Source organism: Staurois parvus, unplaced genomic scaffold (assembly GCF_062004578.1).
Source record: "Staurois parvus isolate SC_StPar_1 unplaced genomic scaffold, SC_StPar_1.0 ptg000122l, whole genome shotgun sequence".
NCBI classification, from domain to species: Eukaryota; Metazoa; Chordata; class Amphibia; order Anura; family Ranidae; genus Staurois; species Staurois parvus.
Genome location: NW_028317918.1, coordinates 2066986 through 2090200, shown reverse-complemented (window position 1 = coordinate 2090200; position 23215 = coordinate 2066986). Strand labels below are relative to the sequence as shown.

The 23215-nt window shown below is 42.8% G+C and overlaps 1 protein-coding gene across 1 annotated transcript in view; it reads left to right on the top strand.

Moving 5' to 3' along the window:
* Positions 1-23215, top strand: part of NUDT6 (nudix hydrolase 6) — a 43433-nt gene that overhangs the window by 5349 nt on the left and 14869 nt on the right. The window contains exon 3 of the mRNA XM_089672175.1: positions 8578-8633. Within this exon, the coding sequence (XP_089528301.1) occupies positions 8578-8633 (56 nt within the window). The remainder of the gene's footprint in view (positions 1-8577; positions 8634-23215) is intronic.

Below are 23215 nucleotides of genomic sequence, written 5' to 3'. Positions count from 1 at the left end.
GTTGCATCACATTTGCACAGAACAGTATGAATGGATGAAGCCACTGTCAGTGTCTGTTCAAATCCATGTGGGTATCCAGCAAGCAGGATGGAAATTGGTTTTACGGTGACTCCATTCACTAATATGTGGGATTATTAAATCTTTGCTAGTGTTGCCTCTGTTCAGGCAACTGTCTTAGGCCTCTTGCACATGGCACTGATGTTTGAGCATCAACATTTGTGGACATAACTTCAGGCATTTGTGTTGCACATAATTTGTACATACAATATATTCCTTGGGCAAAATCTATAAATATTTATGCGCGTATCGGTGCAATATACTGACCAGGAACACAGATTTTTTTATTTTTTTTTAAATTCAAGAATACACAGTGCTTATTTACGTGTCTGCTGCATTTTAGATCAGTAGAAAAATATTATTCTGAGCTTTTTAAAGCTGCAGTTTGCAAAAGGCCTTATAAGTAGACCTGCCTGGTTTTGCCACATGGGATTACTGTCATTCCCATGTAGTACTTATGCCCATCCAGCTTGAAGGATTATAGCCGTATTTGTGTACTTGCAACAAAACCAACTGAGTACTGTTCTTAATACTTATTTTATTTGCAATAACATTTACATTTTCAGGCAAACGTTCACTACAGTGATTTCCATCTTCCACAGGGATCCCACAGGTATAGCACATACATACTTACATTGGTCCAAGCTGGACTAATGAAACTATGTAAAAATAATCATACCTAAACTTCAGCATTAATTTGGTGCTGTGCACCCATCCTATCTGCTCAAATGTGTGTGCGGACAAGGATGCAGTGGACAGAGTGAGAACAGTACATTGTTGCAAAAAACAAAAAGAAAAGCCTGCCCTAACTGCCAGTAATGCGCAAACCAGTTTGAAAGCCAGAGCTATGCATGCAGAAATGTTCAGTCTGCAAAGAACCATTCATTTCCTGAAACACAAATAAATGTGTTTTCCTAAACTCTGATTCTCTGAAGATCAGACAAATCTACATGTACTATAGATATCCGGGAGAATCCAAAAGTGATAAATTACTGTATCTTCTAATTCAGTCACCCCATTCCATGAACATAAATCAGACCGTAATACGTAAAGAATATGTGCACCAAACATTTCATATTCTTGATATGTGCCTGCTGTACCATGTACTTCTATGACAAAACTGCCTGATCTCTTTGTATTGCTTCCTTTGTGTGAAATACCTGGTGTTCCTGCCAGTCCCCCTGCTTTCCTATTAAAAACTGGCCACACTAGGTATGTGTGCATAGGTGTGAGTCCAGCCTCATACAGTACCTTGAAAAAGTATTCAAATTTTCCACATTTTGTCATGTTACAACCAAAAACATAAATTAATTTTATTTGAATTTTATGTGATAGACCAACACAAAGTGGCACATAATTGTGAAGATGAAGGAAAATGCTAAATGGTTTTCAAAATTTTTTACAAATAAATATCTGAAAAGGGTGGAGTGTATTTGTATTCAGCCCCCCAGAGTCAATACTTTGTAGAATCACCTTTCGCTGCAATTACAGCTGCAAGTCTTTGTGGGGATGTCTCTACCAGCTTTGCACATCTAGAGTGACATTTTTGCCCTTTCTTCTGTGCAAAATAGCTCAAGCTCTGTCAGATTGGATGGAGAGCGTCTGTGAGCAGCAATTTACAAGTCTTGTCATAGATTCTCAGTTGGATTTCAGTCTGGACTTTGACTGGGCCATTATAACTCATACTATGCTTTGATCTAAACTATTCCATTGTAGCTCTGGTGGTATGTTTAGGGTCGTTATCCTGCTTTTCTTCTAAGATTGCCCTGTATTTGCTCCATCCATTTTCCCATCAACTCTGACCAGCTTCCCTCTCCCTGCTGAAGAAAAGCATCCCCACAACATGATGATGCCACCACCATGTTTCACGGTGGTGATGGTGTGTTCAGGGGGATGTGCAGTGTTAGTTTTCTGCCACACATAGCTTTTTGCTTTTAGGCTAAAAAGTTCAATTTTGGTCTCCTCTGACCAGAGCACCTTCTTCCGCATATTTGCTGTGTCCCCCACATGGCTTCTCGCAAACTGCAAACGGGATGTCTTTTGGCTTTCTTTCAGCAATGACTTTCTTCTTGCCATTCTTCCATAAAGGTCAGATTTGTGGAGTGCACGACTAATAGTTATCCTGTGGATAGATTCTCCCACCTGAGCTGTGGATCTCTGCAGCTCCTCCAGAGTTACCAGGGGCCCCTTCGCTGCTTCTCTGATTAATGCTCTCTTTGTCTGGCCTGTCAGTTTTGGTCGGAGCCGCACCGATTTCTAAAGTAGTACATGTACTATTTGTGCGATTTGCATAGACATCTGTGTCAGATGTCTTGCAAATTGCACCTGAAATCGGCATCTCACCCGACTTTGAAATCGTGCGACTTCGCTGTACGTCGCACAATTTCAAAGTCAGGCTTGATATGACCAGTATGTAACAAACCTCTGGGGGCTTCAAAGAACAGCTGTACTTACACTGAGATTAAATGGACTCTATTTACTAATTAGGTGACTTCTGAAAGTAATTGGTTCCAGTAGATATTAGTTAGGGGGCTAAAGACAAATGCACGCCACACTTTTCAGATATTTATTTGTAAAAAAGGTTGAAAACCATTTATCATTTTCCTACCACATCACAATTATGTGTCACTTTGTGTTGGTCTATCACATAAAATCCCAATAAAATACATTTACGTTTTTGGTTGTAACATGACAAAATGTGGAAAATTTAAAGGGGTATGAATACTTTTTCAAGGCACTGTATGTTACTGTAAGTATAAGTCCTCATGCACAGTAAACATTTTAAAAAGCTCCTGTTAAGGGGCATCTGGTGTTTTTTTAATTTTTTTTTAAACTTCTAAATGCCTATGCATGTTAGCCTATGTGTCCATGCACACATAGGCGTTTAGAGGCAGGGGCATTTGAAGGCTGAAAAAAACACACTGCCAGTGCATCCAGAAGCAGCAGCATTATGGCTGAAAAAATGCTTGATTCATCTAAAAGCATGTAAATGCATCTAACATTAGGTGCGTTTAGCACTTGAGAAATAAGTCACTTCAATGGCCAGAGTAAATCAATATTCTGGCCAATGAAATGAGTTAATGTCCAAGCACTTGAACACACCTAAACGTGTTACACACGTTTACAAGCGTCAAGCATTTTTTTTGACTGCCCCTATTTTTAAAGTGTATAAAAACCTGTATTTCTGTTCAATAAAGTTATTCCTTTGGTTTTACATCAACATCTAAAGGGCTGGTATTAGCTATTGGTCTGCTGGAAGGGTTTGGAGGACAAGAGGCACTGTTTGGCAGAGGCATCCAGGTGGGATGCCATGCGGTCCATCACAGAACCTTTCCTCTAACAATGCATAAAGAGATTTAATTGCTTGGTTAAAAAGCTGTAATAAAATAGGACCTGGGAAAGAGGCTTTATAACCTTCTGTTCCACTGCCTGACCCTCTGAGCTTCGTTCTTTTTCAGAGCAATGGCCTCTTCACATTGAACAGTGTGTGTTGGACTAAGAAAAATTAATAATAGCGCCTATGGTCAAAATTGTATAACTTACTAATAGTGTACCAGCTGCAAAAAACCACCATATATAAAGTGTACCAATTAATAAATAATTTGCGCTAGTAAATATATATAAATATATGTAAAGAAATCATCAAATCATAAGTCCAGAAAAATATATATATACCAATACCACAGAAAAATATAAAAAACTTTTTAGGTGCAAAAAAACTTTTGTGCAAAAGGAGTGTCTCAATATAAAAAAAGTGTCTCAATATAAAAAAATTTCACCAAAAAACCTTGATAATATAATGGCAGATCATCCATAAAAATATCTTCAGAAACGGAAGCTCTCCAACACACCGATCCTCATCCTCACCGACGTCCTCCCGCTCCGTGAGGACGTCGATGACGAAACGCGTAGGGCGGAGCTTGATTGATGTGATGTCATTACGTTTTTGACTGCCAGCTATTGCACATGTGCTGAGTAGTCAGGCTCGTTTATGTGATTGCTGTTGATGCTGTTGATGCTGGTGTCGGCTGGGACACCTCTTGAGTAAGTGCAATGAGTATCTAATAAAGGAATTGGTTTTTATAATATTGCACCATGAAGTCTTTCTGTTTCTCTCGAGTGCTTGGCATTTCCCCCCATGGATACGTTTGAAGGTGGTCCTTTTTCTATTGGAGAAGTGGATTTTCGATTAACTACAAAGTTTTTCGTCCTGTTATTTCGATCGATGAGGATCGGTGTGTTGGAGAGCTTCCGTTTCTGAAGATATTTTTATGGATGATCTGCCATTATATTATCAAGGTTTTTTGGTGAAATTTTTTTATATTGAGACACTTTTTTTATATTGAGACACTCCTTTTGCACAAAAGTTTTTTTGCACCTAAAAAGTTTTTTATATTTTTCTGTGGTATTGGTATATATATATTTTTCTGGACTTATGATTTGATGATTTCTTTACATATATTTATATATATTTACTAGCGCAAATTATTTAGTGTGTGTTGGACGCCCTGTCCACTGTCATGTGCTGTGGTTTCTTTTGCTAGGCCCTATATCAAAAAATAACACAGTAGCAATGTAGGGATCAGTAAAAGGAACCACCGTGCACAGTGGGAGACACAGATATCAAATACGTCTGGACTTGCTGAATGTGAATATTCTTCAGGTGGCAGTAGCTGTGACAGATGAAAGAAACAGGCAGTTTATAAAACCTTCTTTTTGCAGGTCCTGCTATGGGTAAATCATTTTATCTGAGCAACAGGGTCACTATAACCTTTTTACTGTTTCTAACTGGATGTAAACCAACTGAAACAAAACTGTGAATAAACATTCCTGGGACCTAGGAACATAACGACCTGCATTTTGGCAGACTGATTCAGCACCAGGAGGTGAAAGGATACTTCTGTAGGGTGTGGCAGTGCAGTATCCTGCCACGGTCTAAATCAAGGTTATAACCCTGGATTCTCAACTATACAGGTTGAGGGGTTCCAGGCAGTTTGCTTAATGCAGAGGAAACTGGTTTGTCAGTTTCCTCTTTGCTTCATAAAGCCTGTTTTGGGACCTGGGGCCTGGAGATTTCAAAGTGATTTGGGAGGGATGAAATCTCCAATCCTGGGTCCGTGTTTTCAGAACTTCCGCTAATTGCACAGGTGTGTGCAGGCCTTTTTGTAGAGGCCAAACCATGGTTCTAGGCTCCACCCCAGCAGACAGGAGGTCATTGCCCAGGAGTCAGGAGGGCTCCATCTAGGAGAAGTGGGAGCCAGAGCAGCAAGAGGCTGTATAACTGAGAGAGCCAGGAGGCTGAATATTAGTTTCATTTGTTTTGATGGTGGAACTTTCCTTTAAATAAAATTGGGCTAAAAGGCCCTTAAAAACGAAGAAAGCGAGTGGCTGTGTGCTGTAAAAGCTCTACATTTGATGCTAGTTCAAATAAAGGAATTAAGCTAACAAGGCAGCAAGGTGCATAAAATGAATGCAAGGACAAAAATAATAGCAGTTCAACAGGTAGACTGAGCCATGCATAAATGTGATGTTGGACTGGAGGATATAATTAAAGTTCAGACTACCAAAGTGAACAATCACATTCCAGCTGTTATTCATAGAGAAAGAGTACTTTGGCTGGTTACCAAGGGCATGCAACTGTTTTCCCTTGCTCCATAATTCTATAAACTTGCAGCCTAACTGTATGAAATATAGCATGTAACATAGCTACACGTGTTGTTCAGTTTTAATCGTTGAACCAAAAGGCCTGCAGGATATTTAAATACATTATCTCTCCCCATCCTTAAAGTTCCGTATCTTTGTTTTAGCCGTTCTGTAGTTTGGAGTGAGCTGATTCAGTGGGCTGGCCTTAAAGAGAAGGTTAATGCTTATGGAACAATTCTTTTAAGGTTCTAAAATAACACAGTTTGGAAAAAAAGCCTAGTTTAAAATAGATGTAATTATTATGTTATATTTAATTATATATTTTTATATGGTATCAAAGATTTTTGTCATTGATAAAAACAAAACATTATATAATCGTGATTTTTGTTGTTGTAGATTTTGACCAGCAGAGGGTAGCAAATGAGGATATTATAGCTGAAACGGTTAAGGGAGACATGTTGCTACATGTTTGTTTTCTCCTAGTAAACTGACTGGTAACCGAATTATAAATCACTTTTATATTGAGTTAAAAAAATATATTAATTCGTCAGTAAATAAAATGTAAAAAAGCCAAGATAAAACATTTGTTATGAATGAATTTGAACTTTAGGCTGATATAAAGACACAAATGAATACAACTCTATAATTATCATTACATCATAATTTTTTTAATACAAGCAGTATAAGTACCTGTGTTTGACTTCGTATGAATCTCAGTCTCTGTACAGTCTGTACAGCAGAGCCAATAAGGTAGAGGGAGAAGCAGCACAAAGAGCCAGTCAGGTGGGTTGCAGTGCAAAATGCATACTGATAGGAGGAGGGAGCAGACAGAGAAATAAGCAAATCAGTGTGCTGCTTCTCATTTCTCTGTCCAGAGGGGCTTAAAAGTGAAAGTGAAACTGCAGCAACGAAAGACCAGATGAGACAGGGCTATAGTTAGCAGAAGAGCTTTGTAAATTTCAGGGCTGGATGGACAGAAATACAGATCATTTAGTAGGTAAATCAGTATCCATATATTTACTTGATCTGTGTAATTATGAGTTCTCCACTTATGTGCAGGTATGTATAATGAAGATGAATTAAAATAGCTTCAACCAATTTTCTGAGGGCAAAAAAACCCATTCAGTGTTTTGCAACTGGTATTCCCTGTATATCTTTAAAAATCTTAAATTACTGTAAAATACTATATCAAATAAAAGGTGCAGCGCTTAAAATAACAAAATCACTATAAAATGTCCATAAATACATGCATGAAGTGCCAGCAAACATAGATCAAATTGTAAGGTGACTAACAGGATCCAACTGATGGTGCTCCAAAGAAATAGCTGAATTACACACTAATTCTTTATGATTCTTTATCTACTTATTTAATTTATGATTTATATTTGCACCATGTAGTTTTATATTATGGACATTCTTTCATCTTTGTATTTATGTGTTTTTCTTTTTTGCCATGGTTTTTACTCATTTATTTGGACCATCTTTGTCCTTTAGTAATTTTACTGGTGATATTTTCATGTTTTTCTTTATAATTAAAGGTGCTTTAGTTCCCTCCCCTTTTTTACTCTTGGCCATCACCTTGTATTTATCATTTCCATTCATTTTTGTTTTTATTGCCTTCTGGTGAGATTTTTATACATCAATATTTTTGTTGTCTCACCTTTTTCAATTTGACTCCATTTTTCCATTAATGCATAATTTAATGTAATGTGCAATCATCATGTCAGTCATTGGCGATTCCCATTTTAATACTATTAACTCTTCCCCCTTCCTTGTATTTTGCACATTGCCTCTTATAACTTTCCGTTTGATTACTCGTGGCATATGTTTTTCACTTACGCACCTTACTTACCTGTTTACGATTTTATTAGGCTCAACAGTCGTATATTTACTTATGTATATAAAACCCATGGCAAAATGGCGCCGCAGACGCTAGTTATGTTCTGATTCTCAATAAAATGGTGCCGACGTAAAGCGCAGGCGCCATTTTACCTATAGATTCCATTGACATCATGGCGTCATTGGTATCCGCCTTCTGAGGAAGTGCGTGCACACGAAACGCGTTAGAAGGAGCCAAAGACGCCATGACGTCACGCCACCGGCGCCACGTGGAGGCCCGGCGGCCATCTTTATGCCTGGACGGTTAGCCCATTTACACATCAGATGTCATTTTGCTGATACTACTGTTTTACCTTGCTGATTTTATTCCTGAAATTTGCAAATCCTTTTTACCTCAATAAACCTTAGTATTATTTATCATACTACACTATGGGCATTCTTTATGGTTTCTGTTTTGGAGCCATTTGTTTTTAGAGCCCATCCTGATCCAGCCTTCCAGCAGTATCCAGAGAGGGAGTTCCTAAGCTGACATCAACACCTGTCCATCCTTTCAAGGGATCTCTGGGCTGCTGGATCCACTACTCCTGTTCACTCCACCATACCTATAGGGAGGACCATTCCCGGAGGGGGACCGTTTCCAGTACCTTAAGGGGACCTCTGCATATAATTTTACACAATGCGTATTTACATTACGCATCTGGTGAGTGCGTAATGCAGCTATTTCTTTAGAGCACCATCAGTCGGATCCTGCTAGTCACCTTACATTTTGATCTATGTTTGCTGGCACTTTATGTATTTATGGACATTGTATAGTGATTTTGTTATTTTAAGCGCTGCACCTTTTTATTTGATATATTACTTGTAGGTTTTATTTGGTTACCTTTGGAGTTTTAGCTGCTTCATTTAAGAGCGCTCACTTTCTTTTAGATATTTATGATACTGTAAAATACTAATTGTAGAGAATATTGCGTGAGTGTGGCCTGTATCCGGAACCTGACTTTAGTATGTGAACACTTTGTGAACTGTGATCTTTTTCAGGTGCTGTTTTAGATGAGTTTACTGGGAAAGTACTTGTTGTACAGGACAAAAATAAGGTAAGCTTAATCCATAGAGAAAAACAATCTTTACTAATACTAAGGGCATAGAAAGCATAGCATGAACATTCATCACATAGTTATCATTTCTTATAAACAATGGTCTTACATTTAGGGAAGATTTATACAATTCGATCAAAACATAGTCAGTGATAAAAGCCACAACATGTTCCCTGTAATTAAATTACTTTATTAGGAACATTACCTACATTTTTAAAGCAGTCCTTGCAGTACAATGCAAGCTCAGGATATACAGCCTGGGCCCTGTCTTCTGTTAGATGTGAAATGTATTTTATTAAGAAAACGGTTCAGTTTTATACTTACCTTACTTCCGACTTCTGCATTGTTAGGAATGATGTCTGGGGGATGCAGAAAAGGCAAATTCCCATGTGAAGACACTCCCGTCAATTGCAGGAATGACTTACTGTGAGATTTTTGCCGTTCTGTATTCCCCAGGATCTCATTGGAAGCATTGGCTTGTCATGTTACATAGGTTCGAGAGGGGAAACTTAGAAGTAAAGTAGGGAAAAAGCTAACATTCTTCTAGACAGGTGCCTTTCCTGCCTGCTAGTAGCAGGGGATTTTTACAGGGGAACAGGACCTGGACGGTTTAGTGAACCATGCATGTTACTGCACGATCCAATTTAAATGTACAGTATTGTATGTGTTAGCTTTCTTCATTAATATACTTACTACGAATTGCAGCATTTATGTTCTGTGCAAACTGTTGTCTACAAAGCATGCAGAATGTTGTCCTAATAGTTCACTTTCATAACAATACCTCCGTGATAGTCTACAGGCCTTATTTATGAAGAGGTTTAAAATAAGAACTGGCTGTATTACTCAGTACCTCTACTGGAACATTATATTTGAATTAGCATTTTTATTATAGCACTGTAATACTGCTGTGCATACTTTTTTCCATCTTAAATTTTTGTATCTTAACTCTGCTCTGTATTTCTGACCAGGCCACTTTCTCAAATTTTGCTAGTTGCTATAGACAGTTTGTGCACAAATAAACCACTTTCTTTATGTGTAGCACTGTCCACATAGCATACAGGACATCAAAGTAAAAGCAAACAGTAATTTTGAAATGTGTGTGAGATATATATTTATATATATATATATATATATATATATATATATATATAAAGAAACCAAAACAAATAAGTTCAGAAATTAAGTTAAATATATATATATATATATATATATATATATATAGTAAAACGGAGTGACACAGAAAAAAAGTATGAAAAAAGTATGAAGAAAGGGAGGTGTAAACAGACATGGAAGCCTAGACACCTGCTGAAATCTATCAGTAATTAGAAAGCAATCCTGCCCCACGTCAATGCAAATTTTAAATTAATATCAGCTGGCTCGGTCTCAACTGATAGTCTATAAAAGGGTGTCTCATTGCCAAGGTGGTGCACAAGAAACATCTCATGATTGGTAAAAGCAAAGAGCTTTCTTAAGACCTTCACAACCTTATTGTTGCAAAACATACTGATGGCATTGGATACAGAATGATTTCTAAATTTCTGAATGTTCCAGTGAGCACTGTTGGGGCCTTAATCCTGAAGTGGAAAGAACATCATTTCGCCATAAACCGGCCACAACCTGGTGCTCCACACAAGTTTTCTGACAGAGGAGTGAAAAAAATTATCAGAAGAGTTGTGAAAGAGTTGCGGAGAGCTTCAAAAGACCTGGAATTAGCAGGTAAAATTGTTTAAAAAAAAACAATAAGTAACGCACTCAACCGCCAAGGCCTGTATGCATGCTCACTACACAAAACTGAAGAAAAAGCATGTCGAAGCTTATTTAAAGTTTGCTGCACAACATTTAGACAAGCCTGTGAAATACTGGGAGAATCTAGTCTGGTCAGATGAGACTTCTACCAGGACTATGAAGATGAAACGAGGGTGGACATTCCAGGAAGACAATGATCCCAAACACAAAGCCAAGGAAACTGGTTTCAAAGAAAGAAAATAAAGCTGCTAGAATGACCCAGCCAATCACCTGACTTGAAACCAATAGAAAATATATGGAAAAAACTAAAGTTCAGAGTTCATAGAAGAAGCCTACAGAACTTTCAAGATTTCAAGACTGTTTGTGTGGAAGAATGGGCCAAAATCACACCCGATCATTGCATGTGACTACTCTGTCCATACAGGAGCCATCTTGAAACTGTCATTACCAACAAAGGATTTTGTATGAAGTATTAAATAAATTTCAGTTAGTGTGTTCAATACATTTTTACATATAACTTAATTTCTGAACTTATTTGTTTTGGTTTCTTTGTATGCATGGATAGCATGAGTTGTTACCGACATGGTGAAAATTTCATGTCAATAGCGCCTTTAGAAACATATTTACTGAGAAAAATGGTGACGTGTTCAATACTTATGTTACCTGTTATGCTGTATGTGTGCGTATATATAAATATACAGTATATATATTTATTTATTTATTTAAATGTACCCATAGACATTAGGCATCAGTCACCCCAACCTCGATATTTTTGACCAAATCAGGCGATGATTTCATGGCAACCTGCCAATATGAGGCTTCTCCAAGAAAACATATAAGTTGGCTTCAGAGGTGCCTGCAGTGCTCTTCCCTCTGCATATGCTAAGCTTAAAAAAAACTTGGAGCACTCTGCTATGCAAAGAGCAATTTCATCTTGAAGACTGGTATTTGGCTTTGACCTCTGCTGATTCCTTGCCTCCTTATTGGTCTAGCAATGTGATGGAAGGACTCACAGACCTATAGGGAAGCACTGGAGGTGGGCAGAGGAGGACCATAAACAGTAACCAGGATATGGTGTCCCTATCAGAGGTCCCCTGTTTTAGGGCATGAGGGGCACTATCTAGGATATCTGTCAGGATCTGAAGGCACTTTTTAAGATGATATCTATAGACTGTAACTTTACCTTTTCTTTAAAAAAAATTTACTTTGCTTTTGAAACTTTCCTAACCAAGCAAAACATATAAGGTAACAACCAAAAAAAGAAATACAACACGCGCAGCACCATTTGGCCTCCCCCCATGGCCTCACAGTAACTAGGAGTGGGAGCTAATGAAAACTAGATGAATACTGTAGGCCAGGCGTCACTAAATGGCGGACTGCAGTCCGGACATGGATCAAGTAACAGTCCTGTCCGGACCATGACTGTACCACTTAGCAGCCTGAGTGGACTCCTCTCCTCCTGCCCCTGCAGCTGTTAAAAATCACAGCATTGTGGAGGGTGGGAGGAATGGCAGGGTGGACTCCTCTTCTGTGTGACCTGTCCTGCCACCACTGCTGCTAAATCACAGCAGGAAAAAGGGCTGGAGGAATCGCAGGGTTTTAAGCCTCTTCTGAATGTACTTTTCTTCCCTACTGTGACTTCAACAGCAGTGGCGTCAGGATAGGTCACACAGAAGAGGAGTCCACCCTGCCATTCCTCCCACCCCCCTTCCTGCAGTGAGTTCAGTGGCGACAAGTACATTCAGAAGAGGTTTGCATGCTGCCATTCCTCCAGCCCTGCACACTATTGAGTTAAGGTAGGGGAAAGATTAGGGGAGGGCTTTGATGTCAGAGGGGGGATCTGTGATTTGGGGAGCTGTGAAGTGAGGGGGGCTGTGAAATTTGGGGCCGTGAGGGGGGAGCTGTGATGTTGGGGGCAGTGAGAGGGGGGAGCTGTGAAATGGGGTGTAATTGGGGGGAGCTATAACACTGGGGTCTGTGATGTGAGGGAGAAGCTCTGATATGGGGGGGGGGCTGTGATATGATATGGGGGGCTGTGATGTGATAAGGTGGAGCTATGATATAGGGGACTGTGATGCGGGAAGCTGTGATGTGAGAAGGGGGAGGGCTTTGATGTGAGAGAGGGAACTGTGAGTTGGATGGGCTGCGATGTGAGAGGGGGCAGCTCTGATATGAGGGTCTCTGATGTAAGGGGGGTTGTGGTGTGAGAGGGGGGAGCTCTGATATGAGGGGCTGTGATATAAGAGAGCTGTGATATGGGGGGGGGGGCTGTGATGTAAGAGGGAGCTGTGATATGGGAAGGCTGCGATGTGAGAGGGGAGCTGTGATATGGGGGGGGGAGCTGTGATGTGAGGGGAAAGCTGTGATATGGGGGGCTGTAATGTAAGGGGGGGACTGTGATATGGGGGGGACCTGTGATATAGGGGGCTGTGATTTAAGAGAGAGCTGTGATTTAAGGGGGAGCTGTGATGTGAGAGGGGGGACCTGTGATATGGGGGGGCTGGGACTGGGATGTGAGAGGGGGCAAGCTATAATATGAAGGGTCTGTGGTGTGACGAGGAGGGGGCTGTAATGTCAGAAGGGGGGGAGCTGTGATGTGGGGGTTGTGATTGCAAGGAGGACTGTGCTGTAAGCAGGGCTTTAATGTTAGGGGGCTGTGATGGGAAAGGGAGATGTGATGTAAGGGGGGCTGTGATGAGAAAGCCCCGATTCATAGAGGAAAAATGAGATTCGGACCTCTGAGGAAATCAAATGGTACCAACCAGACCTCCGCGAATTTTAATTCAGTATCCCTGCTGTAGGCCATAGGCAGAAATACATATCCAGATCTGGCAAAAGTGGTAACTAAATGTTAAACAATTCTGATGATTTTTATAGTCCATTGAGCAGTATTTTATGCTACACACACTGACATTGTTCTGTTTTTACTACCATTATGGCAGCTGGTGTCCTAAGGTAAGCATTGCCAACCATACATGGAAACTTCTATGCTATGCCAAGACATACGTCTTCTCTTCTCAATAAGCATCCAATGCTCACTCATCTTCTTAAGTCTCGTATGCCATTTAATTTAACGTGTGTAGTGAAAGCATCTTTCTAGTTTGTTTTAAAAATAGGGACAACAGGATGAGCCCTTTTCCTTTACCCTGTGTGAGTGGCTCTTGGGAGTCATTGCAGCAGCATTGTTTTGCTGGAAAAGTAATCAATGTATACATGTGGAGAGGGACAGAGAGGGGCAGGATAAAGGCAAAGTTCTGTTTTCCAGCATGCAGGGCTGACAATGCTGGTTCAGTGCAGCAAAAACTGGAGAGTGCAAAATCTGGTGCAGCTGTGCATGGTAGTCAATCAGCTTCTAAGTTCAGCTTGTTCAATTAAAAAAGAAGTATGGGTTAACAAAAACAAAACAAATTATACTCAGGTGGATGCAGCGTCCACTGGCTCTAAGACTTAGAACTGAGGGATCAAAGACTACTGATCGCTCAGTTCTCAGTCTTCCGTGAGCAGAGAGCTGGTGACGGTCAGTCACCGGCTTTCTGCTCGGCCCCTCCAGTGCTCACAGGAGCACTGGGCTGTGGAGAGGGAGTGTCTGGCTCAGGCTCTCAGCGGATCGCTGAGAGACTGAGCCAAGTGTCAGTCAAGGCTTCTGTGTGGATTCCGACCATATGGTCAGGATCTTTTCAAAACCTGGACCGGCTCTGTGACATCAGCCCACAGCGGGCTTTAGCCTGTTGTCAGCAGAAAACAGGTCATAGGAGTGTAGAACGAACCGCACTTCTGTGATCCATAGGAGAAATATAACCAAATGAGCTTTGGCTATACTTCTCCTTCAAGCTTTGACAAAAAAATCCTGGAAGCTGATTGGTTTCTATGCAGAGCTGCATCAGATTTTGCATTCTCCAGTTTTAGTAAATCAACTCCAATGTGTTGTGAGCCCAAGCAAAAAGTGAGGAACACACCAGAAGTTTTGGCAGATCAGGTATTTTTCTGTATTTGCAGTATTTTCAAAGTATTAAACATGGAAAAAGGTACATGTATTGCCGAGATTTAGCAAATATACACTTTAAAGAAAATGTACCTCTATAAAAATATGTTATGTGTATTGTGAGCTGCTGCAGCAGCTGCGGTTTGCAGATTTCTTTACAGAACATGTGTCAAACACAAGGCCCATGGGCCGAACCTGGTCCTCCAGGCCATTTTATGTGGCCTTTGCACCTTTCTTGCAGTTGTGACACCCCCATCGTCTTCACCCCCACCTTGTCTCAGCAGTCAGCAGCAGAGAGGAGGACAGAACTCCTACAGATCCTGTGGCTCTCTGGGCAGCTGCAGCACCCCCTCATCTCCGCTTCCCCTGGTCTCAGCATTCATTAGACTCTGGCAGCTGATTCTAGCCCTTGTTTGGTTCTCCTCCAGACCCTGCACTTTCTGCTTTCCAGCTCCACCCCCAGCTTCTTCCTGGCAGCAGCATAAGGTAAGGGGGGTACACTGTAAAGTAAGGGAGGGTGGGGGACACTTGACATCTGATGTAAGGAAGGGTGGGTGCTCTAGACATCTAGTCTTACAGATACAACCAGCTCTTTGAGGGCAACTATAATGCTGATGCAGCTCGCAAAGGAAATTGAGTTTGACACCCCTGCTTTATAGAATCTAAAAACAAGTTATTCTAATCTAGGGAAGGGGAAAAGGGGGATTCATTGCCCATGTTGTCTTAATTGTGTGTAATGGCTGATTTGGTGTCCAGATCCAGAATACAAAGAAGCAGGATGCAATACATAATCAGTTTCTTTTTTTTTTTTTTTTTGCAGCAGGCTGGAAACTTTAAGGAACAGTGTTTCTTCTTCCACACCAATTCCAAAAAGCAGACACGTGCATTGCTTTTCATGTACATAGTTGCTGATCTTTGTACTCTGCCTGGAGCTCTCTTTCAGCCATGGCAATATGAACTGCATTTTATCATTGTGATTTTTCAGTGACCGATGTATACCTCATTGCGTACTTTACAAGGTCTGGTAATATCTTGCAGTCTTGGCTTGTTTGTTTTATAATAGCAATAGACACAATTTTGTTCAACTTTATAGTGTTTGAAGGGATGCAGCATTCCAGAAAATATATACTTTTGTTTGTGTAAGCAGCTCAGTATAAATCCTTTAGCAGGGCCCCAAGTCTTTTCTGGCCATTATTCATGATGAGCACTACACTTGGCAGTGACTAGAGAGAACTTCTTTTGTCTCGCAGACTAAATTAAGTCATGATAAAAATTAGTCTTGGAAACTGTAATCTACAGTATTTGTTATTGCTTCTTTCAGTTGTTCCATTTTAATACCAGTATGCCATTAACACATAAATATTAAAAAAAAATCTATTCCATCATTGTGCTAATTTACTTATTTATATATATATAATATACAGTAATTGTATGGGGTTTTTTTTGTTTGTTTTTTTTGCAAGAAAAAAAATGAAGAACACAACACTTAAAAGCCTTTCTATGCCTAAAGTATGCAAACGTAGGGGTACTTTCATATTGTACACTTGAAACAGTGATAGGGACAGTTCTTCCTCCTTTAAAACATGCTCTCTCAGCAGACTAAACAGCAATGTTATTGTACTACATTACATATTCTGAATTTTTTTTTAAAGTTAGCAGATAAGCCCTTGTCTTCATACCTATGAACCACCAACTCCCCCTCCCCCCAAGAGTACAATTTTGCAACATAATTTTGTGGCACTAATTGTGAATTAAAGTCATGGCTACTCTTGCCATTACATCACTTATTGTTTGTTAGATTGGGGAATACACTATATTGCCAAAAATATTGGGAAACCCCTCCAATCATTGGATTCAGGTGTTCCAATCACCTCCATGGGCACAGGAGTATAAAATCAAGCACCTAGGCATGCAGACTGCTTATACAAACATTTGTGAAACAATGAGTAGCTCTCAGGTGCTCAGTGAATTCAAGCGTGGTATCGTGATAGGTTGTCACCTGTGCAATGTCCATGCATAAAATTTCCTTGCTACTAACCACAGTCAACTGTTAGTGGTATTATAACAAAGTGGAGGCAACTGGGAACAACAGCAATGGAGTGGTAGGCCACGTAAAATGACAGAGCAGGATCAGAGCATGTTGAAGCGCTCAGTGCGCAGAGGTTGCCAGCTGTCTGCAGAGTCAATAGCTAAAGACCTCCAAACTTTGTGTAGCCTTCAAATTAGCACAACAACAATGAATAGAGAGTTCATGGAATGGGTTTCCATGGCCGAGCATCTGCATCCAAGCCTTACATCACCAAGTGAAATGCAAAGCCTCGGATGCAGTGGCGTAAAGCAAGAGCCACTGGACTCTAGAGCAGCATGCTTCTTTGTCTTGCAATCTGATGGCCGTGTCTGGGTTTGGCGGTTGCCAGGAGAACGCTACTTGCCTGACTGCATTGTACAAAGTGTAAAGTTTGGTGGAGGGGGGATTATGGTGTGGGGTTGTTTTTCAAGGACGGGCTTGGCTCCTTGGTTCCAGTGAAGAGAACTCTTAAGGCGTCAGCACACCAACACATTATGGACAATTTAATGCTCCCTACTTTGTGGGAACAGTTTGAAGATGGCCCCTTCTTGCTCCAACATGACTGAGCACCAGTGCACAAAGTAAGGTCCAAAAAAGATATGGATGAGCGAGTTTGGGGTGGAGGAATGTGACTGGCTTCACAGAGTCCTCAACCCGATAGAACACCTTTGGGATGAATTAGAGCAGAGACTACGAGCCAGGCCTTCTCATCCAACATCAGTGCTTGACCTCACAAATGTGTTTCTGAAAGAAACATTACCATAGACACACTCCTAAACCTCATGGACAGCCTTCCCAGAAGACTTGAAGCTACTATAGCTGTGTTAAATCTAAATTATGATTCGGCATTTATATTGATGGCAAGCTTGCAAAATATTTGGTTTTTATGATTAGTCATAATTAATATTAATATGTGTAAGTGGTCTTTGACAAATGGTAGTATTTACTATTCTTCAATTATAGCTGAGACCAAAAGATATACAAGTTAAGCTGAAATAGTATATACCAGTTGAAAGTTGAGTAGACTATATTTAGAGATAGTTGGTTAAAAGTATTTGGTAGTTATGTCAAGGTTATTAGAAGGGACTTACTATTACAGTACGTATTTTAATGGTATTTGTGTGTATTTAGTATACGTTTCTAACATTGATACATATATACATTGATATGTTCTTAAGCTATACTATACTTTAAATATAACTGAGGGTTACGTCATTAGCTTATAATATTATTTACATCAGCTTACATATGTTCCTGTCCATCAAACATCATATGTATAGCATCTTTTCCTTATATGAAATGGCTTTGCTAAGCAGTAATACTTTCCATAGAAGGTATTAAGATCACTAACTATGACGTACATTTGCCTCTTAAAAGTCCATGAGACGACGGACATGGGACACTCACTCACACACTCACTCACACACACACACGTTATATGACTCTTGCATACACACGTCTGAGAAGCTGCAACAGGTGCATACTGAGATCACTTCCAGCTACAATTTAGTCACATCCGGCTTCTCCTTCTTAACAAAGTCATTAGGAAGGACAGCATGGAGTATCGCACATGGCAAAGACAGAACAGCCATGACAGATAATGGTGACTTTGTTTTAAACGTTTGCTTGTCATTTTTACAGTAGTTGTATCTACATGGAACTGTTCATAATACGCTTTACATTGTTTATTTGACACCATTGTGTGATAGAATAAAATCACACTTCATTTTTTTATTTCAATGGCTCTTTCATTCATAATCGCCTCAAGACACTAGAAGAAGTATTATATGTGTCTAAAAATCTAACAAGCTGCAAAGGGTGGGCCAACTCAATATTGAACCCTGCGGAATTAGACTGGGATGCCATTAAAGTTCATGTGCGTGTAAAGGCAGGCGTCCCAATACTTTTGTAAATATAGTGTAGTTAGAACTTCTGTTTTTATATCTGATCGTGTCTCCTTTCTGGATGACTTTCCTCTTTTCTGTCTTGGTGATGGAGGGACTGGCAGTGATGGTAAGTTTCAACAATTAGCACAGCAACAGACCATTTTTTAGTGGGGTTGGGAAGAGTTAGATCCTCGCTTAAAGTGGAACTAGATTGTATCTGAGCAGCACTAATTGAAAACATTATTTACTTTTGCTCTCCTGTGACCCAGAACCTGATGCCCACTGTCAGCTGACTTCACAGGGCCGCTCCAGGCTCTGGAAGGATCCAAATCTTATTGTTATGATCCCCCCCAGATGCCTGATCAGCAGCTGGCTCTACTTCTCAGTGTGTGTCTGAGAGCTGGAGCCAGCTGCTCCTGCCCCCTCCCCAGTCCAGCACTCCAGTGAATCTCAACTCTGAGCAAACCAAGATCCGAGCAATCAACTGCCATTTGATCACTCAGTTCTTGATCCTAGAGCCATCAGGGGACAGCAGTAGCATCAGCTTGGATTTTTTTTGTAAGTTCATACTTCTGCCTTAATTTTTAATGTTCAAAGAAAGCTCAGCCATCCATCCATGTCTCCATACTTTATTTTGTTGTGAAAACACCCCTTAGCATTTCTAGCTGTGACCACCTTGTGTAAGGGCAAATGATTCATGTAGCATTTATTTATTTGAATCCATCTGCCCTTAGGTCAGGCAGAAGGGGCTCTCAGCTGAAACACAAAAAAAGTCAGTGAAGACTCATGAGATGTTGTCAGGGCAGGAACGATGGAATGGGCAGGCAGGCCTATGGTACGGTCACGCTGCGACTGACGACAGCCACTACCCACAGACCAGAGTCCCTCAGGGCGCGGAGTCTAAGCCCCAGGCTACCCTTCACCAGGGCCCCTGATGGTGGGGATGGACTTGACGCAGCCTGAGACCAGGTCGCGGCCCCCGAGTGACCCCAGCTGCGATAACGACTGCCGCCAATGGCGTACAGCTGGTGGGAGCTAGATGGGATCACGAGTAGAGTAGTCAGACAAGCCGGGTCAATAACAATGGAGCAGACAGTACTAGACGGTAGGCAAAGAAGACTCAGGTCACGGGCCGGGTTCAACAACGGGAGGTCAGATAAAGGGTTAACGCAGAGAGTAGTCTTGTCCAAGCCGAGTCGGTTACCAGGAGAGCAATGGGAACAACACAAGAGCTTGCAACAGGGCAACATACAGGACACAAGTGCAGAGCACACTTGCAGACAGCAGGTTTAAATGTGCTCAACCACACCCTTCTGAGGAGGAGCCGCAGAAGCCTGAAGGCATAAAGGTTCCCACCATGCTTTGCAGAAAACCAAGATGGAGGCCAGCTCATGGAGATGCACAAGCTCTGAAGAAAGGTAGGACCTTGACAGTACCTCCTCCTCAAGGGCCCCTCCCCCTCCGTGGCTCCACAAAAGGTTTCTGAGGAAATCGGGCGTGAAAAGCGCAGAGGAGGGCAGGAGCATGAACATCCGCGGAAGGAACCCAGGAACGTTCCTCGGGACCATAACCACGCCAATGGACCAAAAACTGTACCCGACCGCGGACCAACCGAGAATCCAAGATGCGGCTCACCTCATACTCCTCATGACCGTCGACCCTGATAGGACGAGGACAAGGCAGAGAGGCAGTAAAGCGATTACAGATCAGAGGTTTCAACAGGGATACGTGGAAGACATTGGAGATGTGCATCCCAGGAGGAAGAGCAAGGGCATAGGCAACCGGGTTCACCCTGCGAAGAATGCGAAAAGGACCAACAAAACGGGGGGCCAGCTTTGGTGTGGGCACCCGAAGCTTGAGGTTGCGAGTGGACAACCACACCCGATCTCCGACCTGGTATGAGGGAGCGGGCAACCGTCTACGATCAGCCTGGAGCTTCTGGCGCTGTGCTGAGTCCTTCAAGGACCTCTGAATCTGCCCCCATGAGGAGCGCAGAGCAGCCAGGTGGTTATCCACAGCCGGAATGTCCTGTGGAGAGAACAACTCAGGCAATACAGCGGGTTGGAACCCATAGTTGGCCATGAAGGGGGACATCCCAGAGGAGGGGTTGACAGCCGAGTTCCTCGCAAACTCTGCCCATGGCAGGAGATCGGCCCAGTTGTCCTGATGATCCGATATATAGCAACGAAGGAATTGTTCCAGGGCCTGGTTGGAACGCTCCGCAGCCCCATTGGACTGAGGGTGGTAGGCCGAAGAGAAGGAAAGCTCGATACCCAACTGGGAGCAGAAGGCGCGCCAGAACCTGGACACAAACTGGCTCCCACGGTCCGAGACAATCACCTTGGGCAACCCGTGCAAGCGAAAGATCTCCTTGGCGAAAACCGTAGCCAGTTCCTGTGCAGTCGGCAATTTCTTGAATGGAACGCAATGGCACATCTTAGAAAAACGATCGATCACCATAAGAATGACCGTATGACCTTGAGACGCAGGAAGATCCACAATAAAATCCATTCCCAGGTGTGACCAGGGACGCTCCCCATTGGGAATGGGTTGCAGAAGGCCCAATGGAAGGTGCCGAGGAGATTTATTCTGGGCACAGACCGAACAAGCTGCTACATATGAGGCGATGTCAGAACGGAGAGATGGCCACCAGAATAACCGAGAAACGACCCAGGACAATTGGTTCCTACCAGGATGACCGGCAGTCTTGGCATTATGGTAGGTACGTAGCAAGCGGGTACGCAATCCCTCAGGTACAAAACATCTTCCAGCCGGTCTCTCAGGGGGAGCGTTAGTTTGAGCCGCCAAAATCTGCTCCCCAAGGGGAGAAGTCAGGTTGGTATGAATGGCAGCCAGGATCTGGTTTGGAGGAATGACCGAGGTCGGCTCAGTGTCCTCCCTGGACAGCTCAGAGTATTGCCGCGACAAGGCATCAGCCCTGACATTCTTGGAACCAGGCAAGTAAGAGACCACATAGTTAAAACGTGACAAAAACAGAGCCCACCTGGCCTGACGGGGTGTCAACCTCTTAGCCTCCGAGAGATATGTGAGGTTCTTGTGGTCAGTGAGAACTAGGACCGGGACCACAGAACCCTCAAGCAGGTGCCTCCATTCCTTGAGAGCCAGAATAATGGCCAACAACTCCCTGTCTCCAATCTGGTAGTTGCACTCTGCAGAGGAAAGCTTCTTGGAGTAGAACCCACAAGGAAGTAGGGGTCCCTCGGGTGACCGACGCTGGGACAAGAGGGCGCCTACTCCTGTCTCAGATGCATCAACCTCGAGAACAAAAGGCAACCCAGGATTGGGATGAGACAGAATTGGGGCCGAAGTGAAGGCGGCTTTCAGAGCCTTGAAAGCTGAGATGGCCTCGGGTGACCACTCGTGAGGGTTACTGCCCTTCTTGGTCAGATCTGAGAGAGGCTTTGCCAATGTGGAAAAGTTCCTGATAAACTTCCGATAATAGTTGGCAAATCCCAAAAAGCGCTGATAGGACCGAAGACCACTGGGACGAGGCCACTGCAGAACCGCTGAAACCTTCTCAGGGTCCATAGAAAAACCCATCGGGGAAATGATGTAGCCTAAAAAGGCAACCTGGGATTGGTGAAATTCACACTTCTCGAGCTTACAGAAAAGCTTGTTTTCACGTAACCGTTGCAGCACCCGCTTAACATCCTGGATATGAGACTCCATGGACGCAGAGTAAACCAGGATGTCGTCCAAGTAAACCACGACGCACTGCTGCAACAAGTCACGTAAGACATCGTTAATAAACTCCTGAAAGACCGCGGGTGTGTTACACAACCCAAAGGGCATAACCAGGTATTCATAGTGGCCGTTTCTGGTGTTGAACGCGGTCTTCCACTCATCGCCCTCCTTGATCCGTACAAGGTTGTAGGCAGCCCTAAGGTCGAGCTTAGTAAAGACCGTTGCTCCCTTGAGGCAGTCAAACAACTCGGTGATCAACGGAATAGGATAAGCATTTTTAATCGTGATCCGATTGAGACCCCTAAAATCAATGCAGGGTCTCAGCTCACCTCCCTTCTTTTTCACAAAAAAAAACCCAGCTCCTGCTGGAGACGTAGACTTGCGAATGTGCCCCCGGGAAAGCGCATCCGCAACGTATTCCTCCATGGCCTGATTCTCTGCCACCGAAAGAGGATACACCCTGCCACGCGGAGGAGTAGCACCAGTTTGTAAGGTTATGGCACAATCGTATGGACGATGAGGAGGCAGGGCACCGGCGCGCACCTTGTCAAACACGTCCAGGTACTCCCCATATTCAGTGGGCAGCACAGAGTCCGAGGAGGTGCACAGCACCTTAACCGGACCACGGATGCAACCAGCCCCACACCGTGGTGACCATGAGAGAATCTCGGCCGATCGCCAATCAAAGGTCGGATTGTGCCTCTGAAGCCAGGGATAGCCCAAAACCACGGAGTAGTGCGGGGAAGAAATTACCTGGAAACAGGCCAATTCCCTGTGAACAGCCCCAATGGCTACCTCCACCGGCAGGGTCTCGTGGGTAACCTGCGATGGCTGCAAGGGCCTGCCATCTATCGCCTCGAGAACCAATGGAGTCTCTCGAGCCTGCAGAGGAATGGAGTACTGGGCCACAAACGAACTGTCCATAAACAAACCGCCAGCCCCAGAGTCTACCAGCGCCTGGGCCGTCACCGAGCCTCCTGCCCAAGAGAGGACAACGGTGATAAGCGGTTTATCTTTACGGGAAACCGGGGACGAGGAAACTCCACCCAAGATCTGCCCCCGACAGGATCTCAGGTGCGGGCGTTTCCCGGACGGACCGGACAGGACTGCCGAAAATGCCCCTCGAGTCCACAGTACAGGCAGCGACCCTCCCGACGCCGAGAGGCCCGCTCCCCCTCGGAAAGGCGAGCAAACC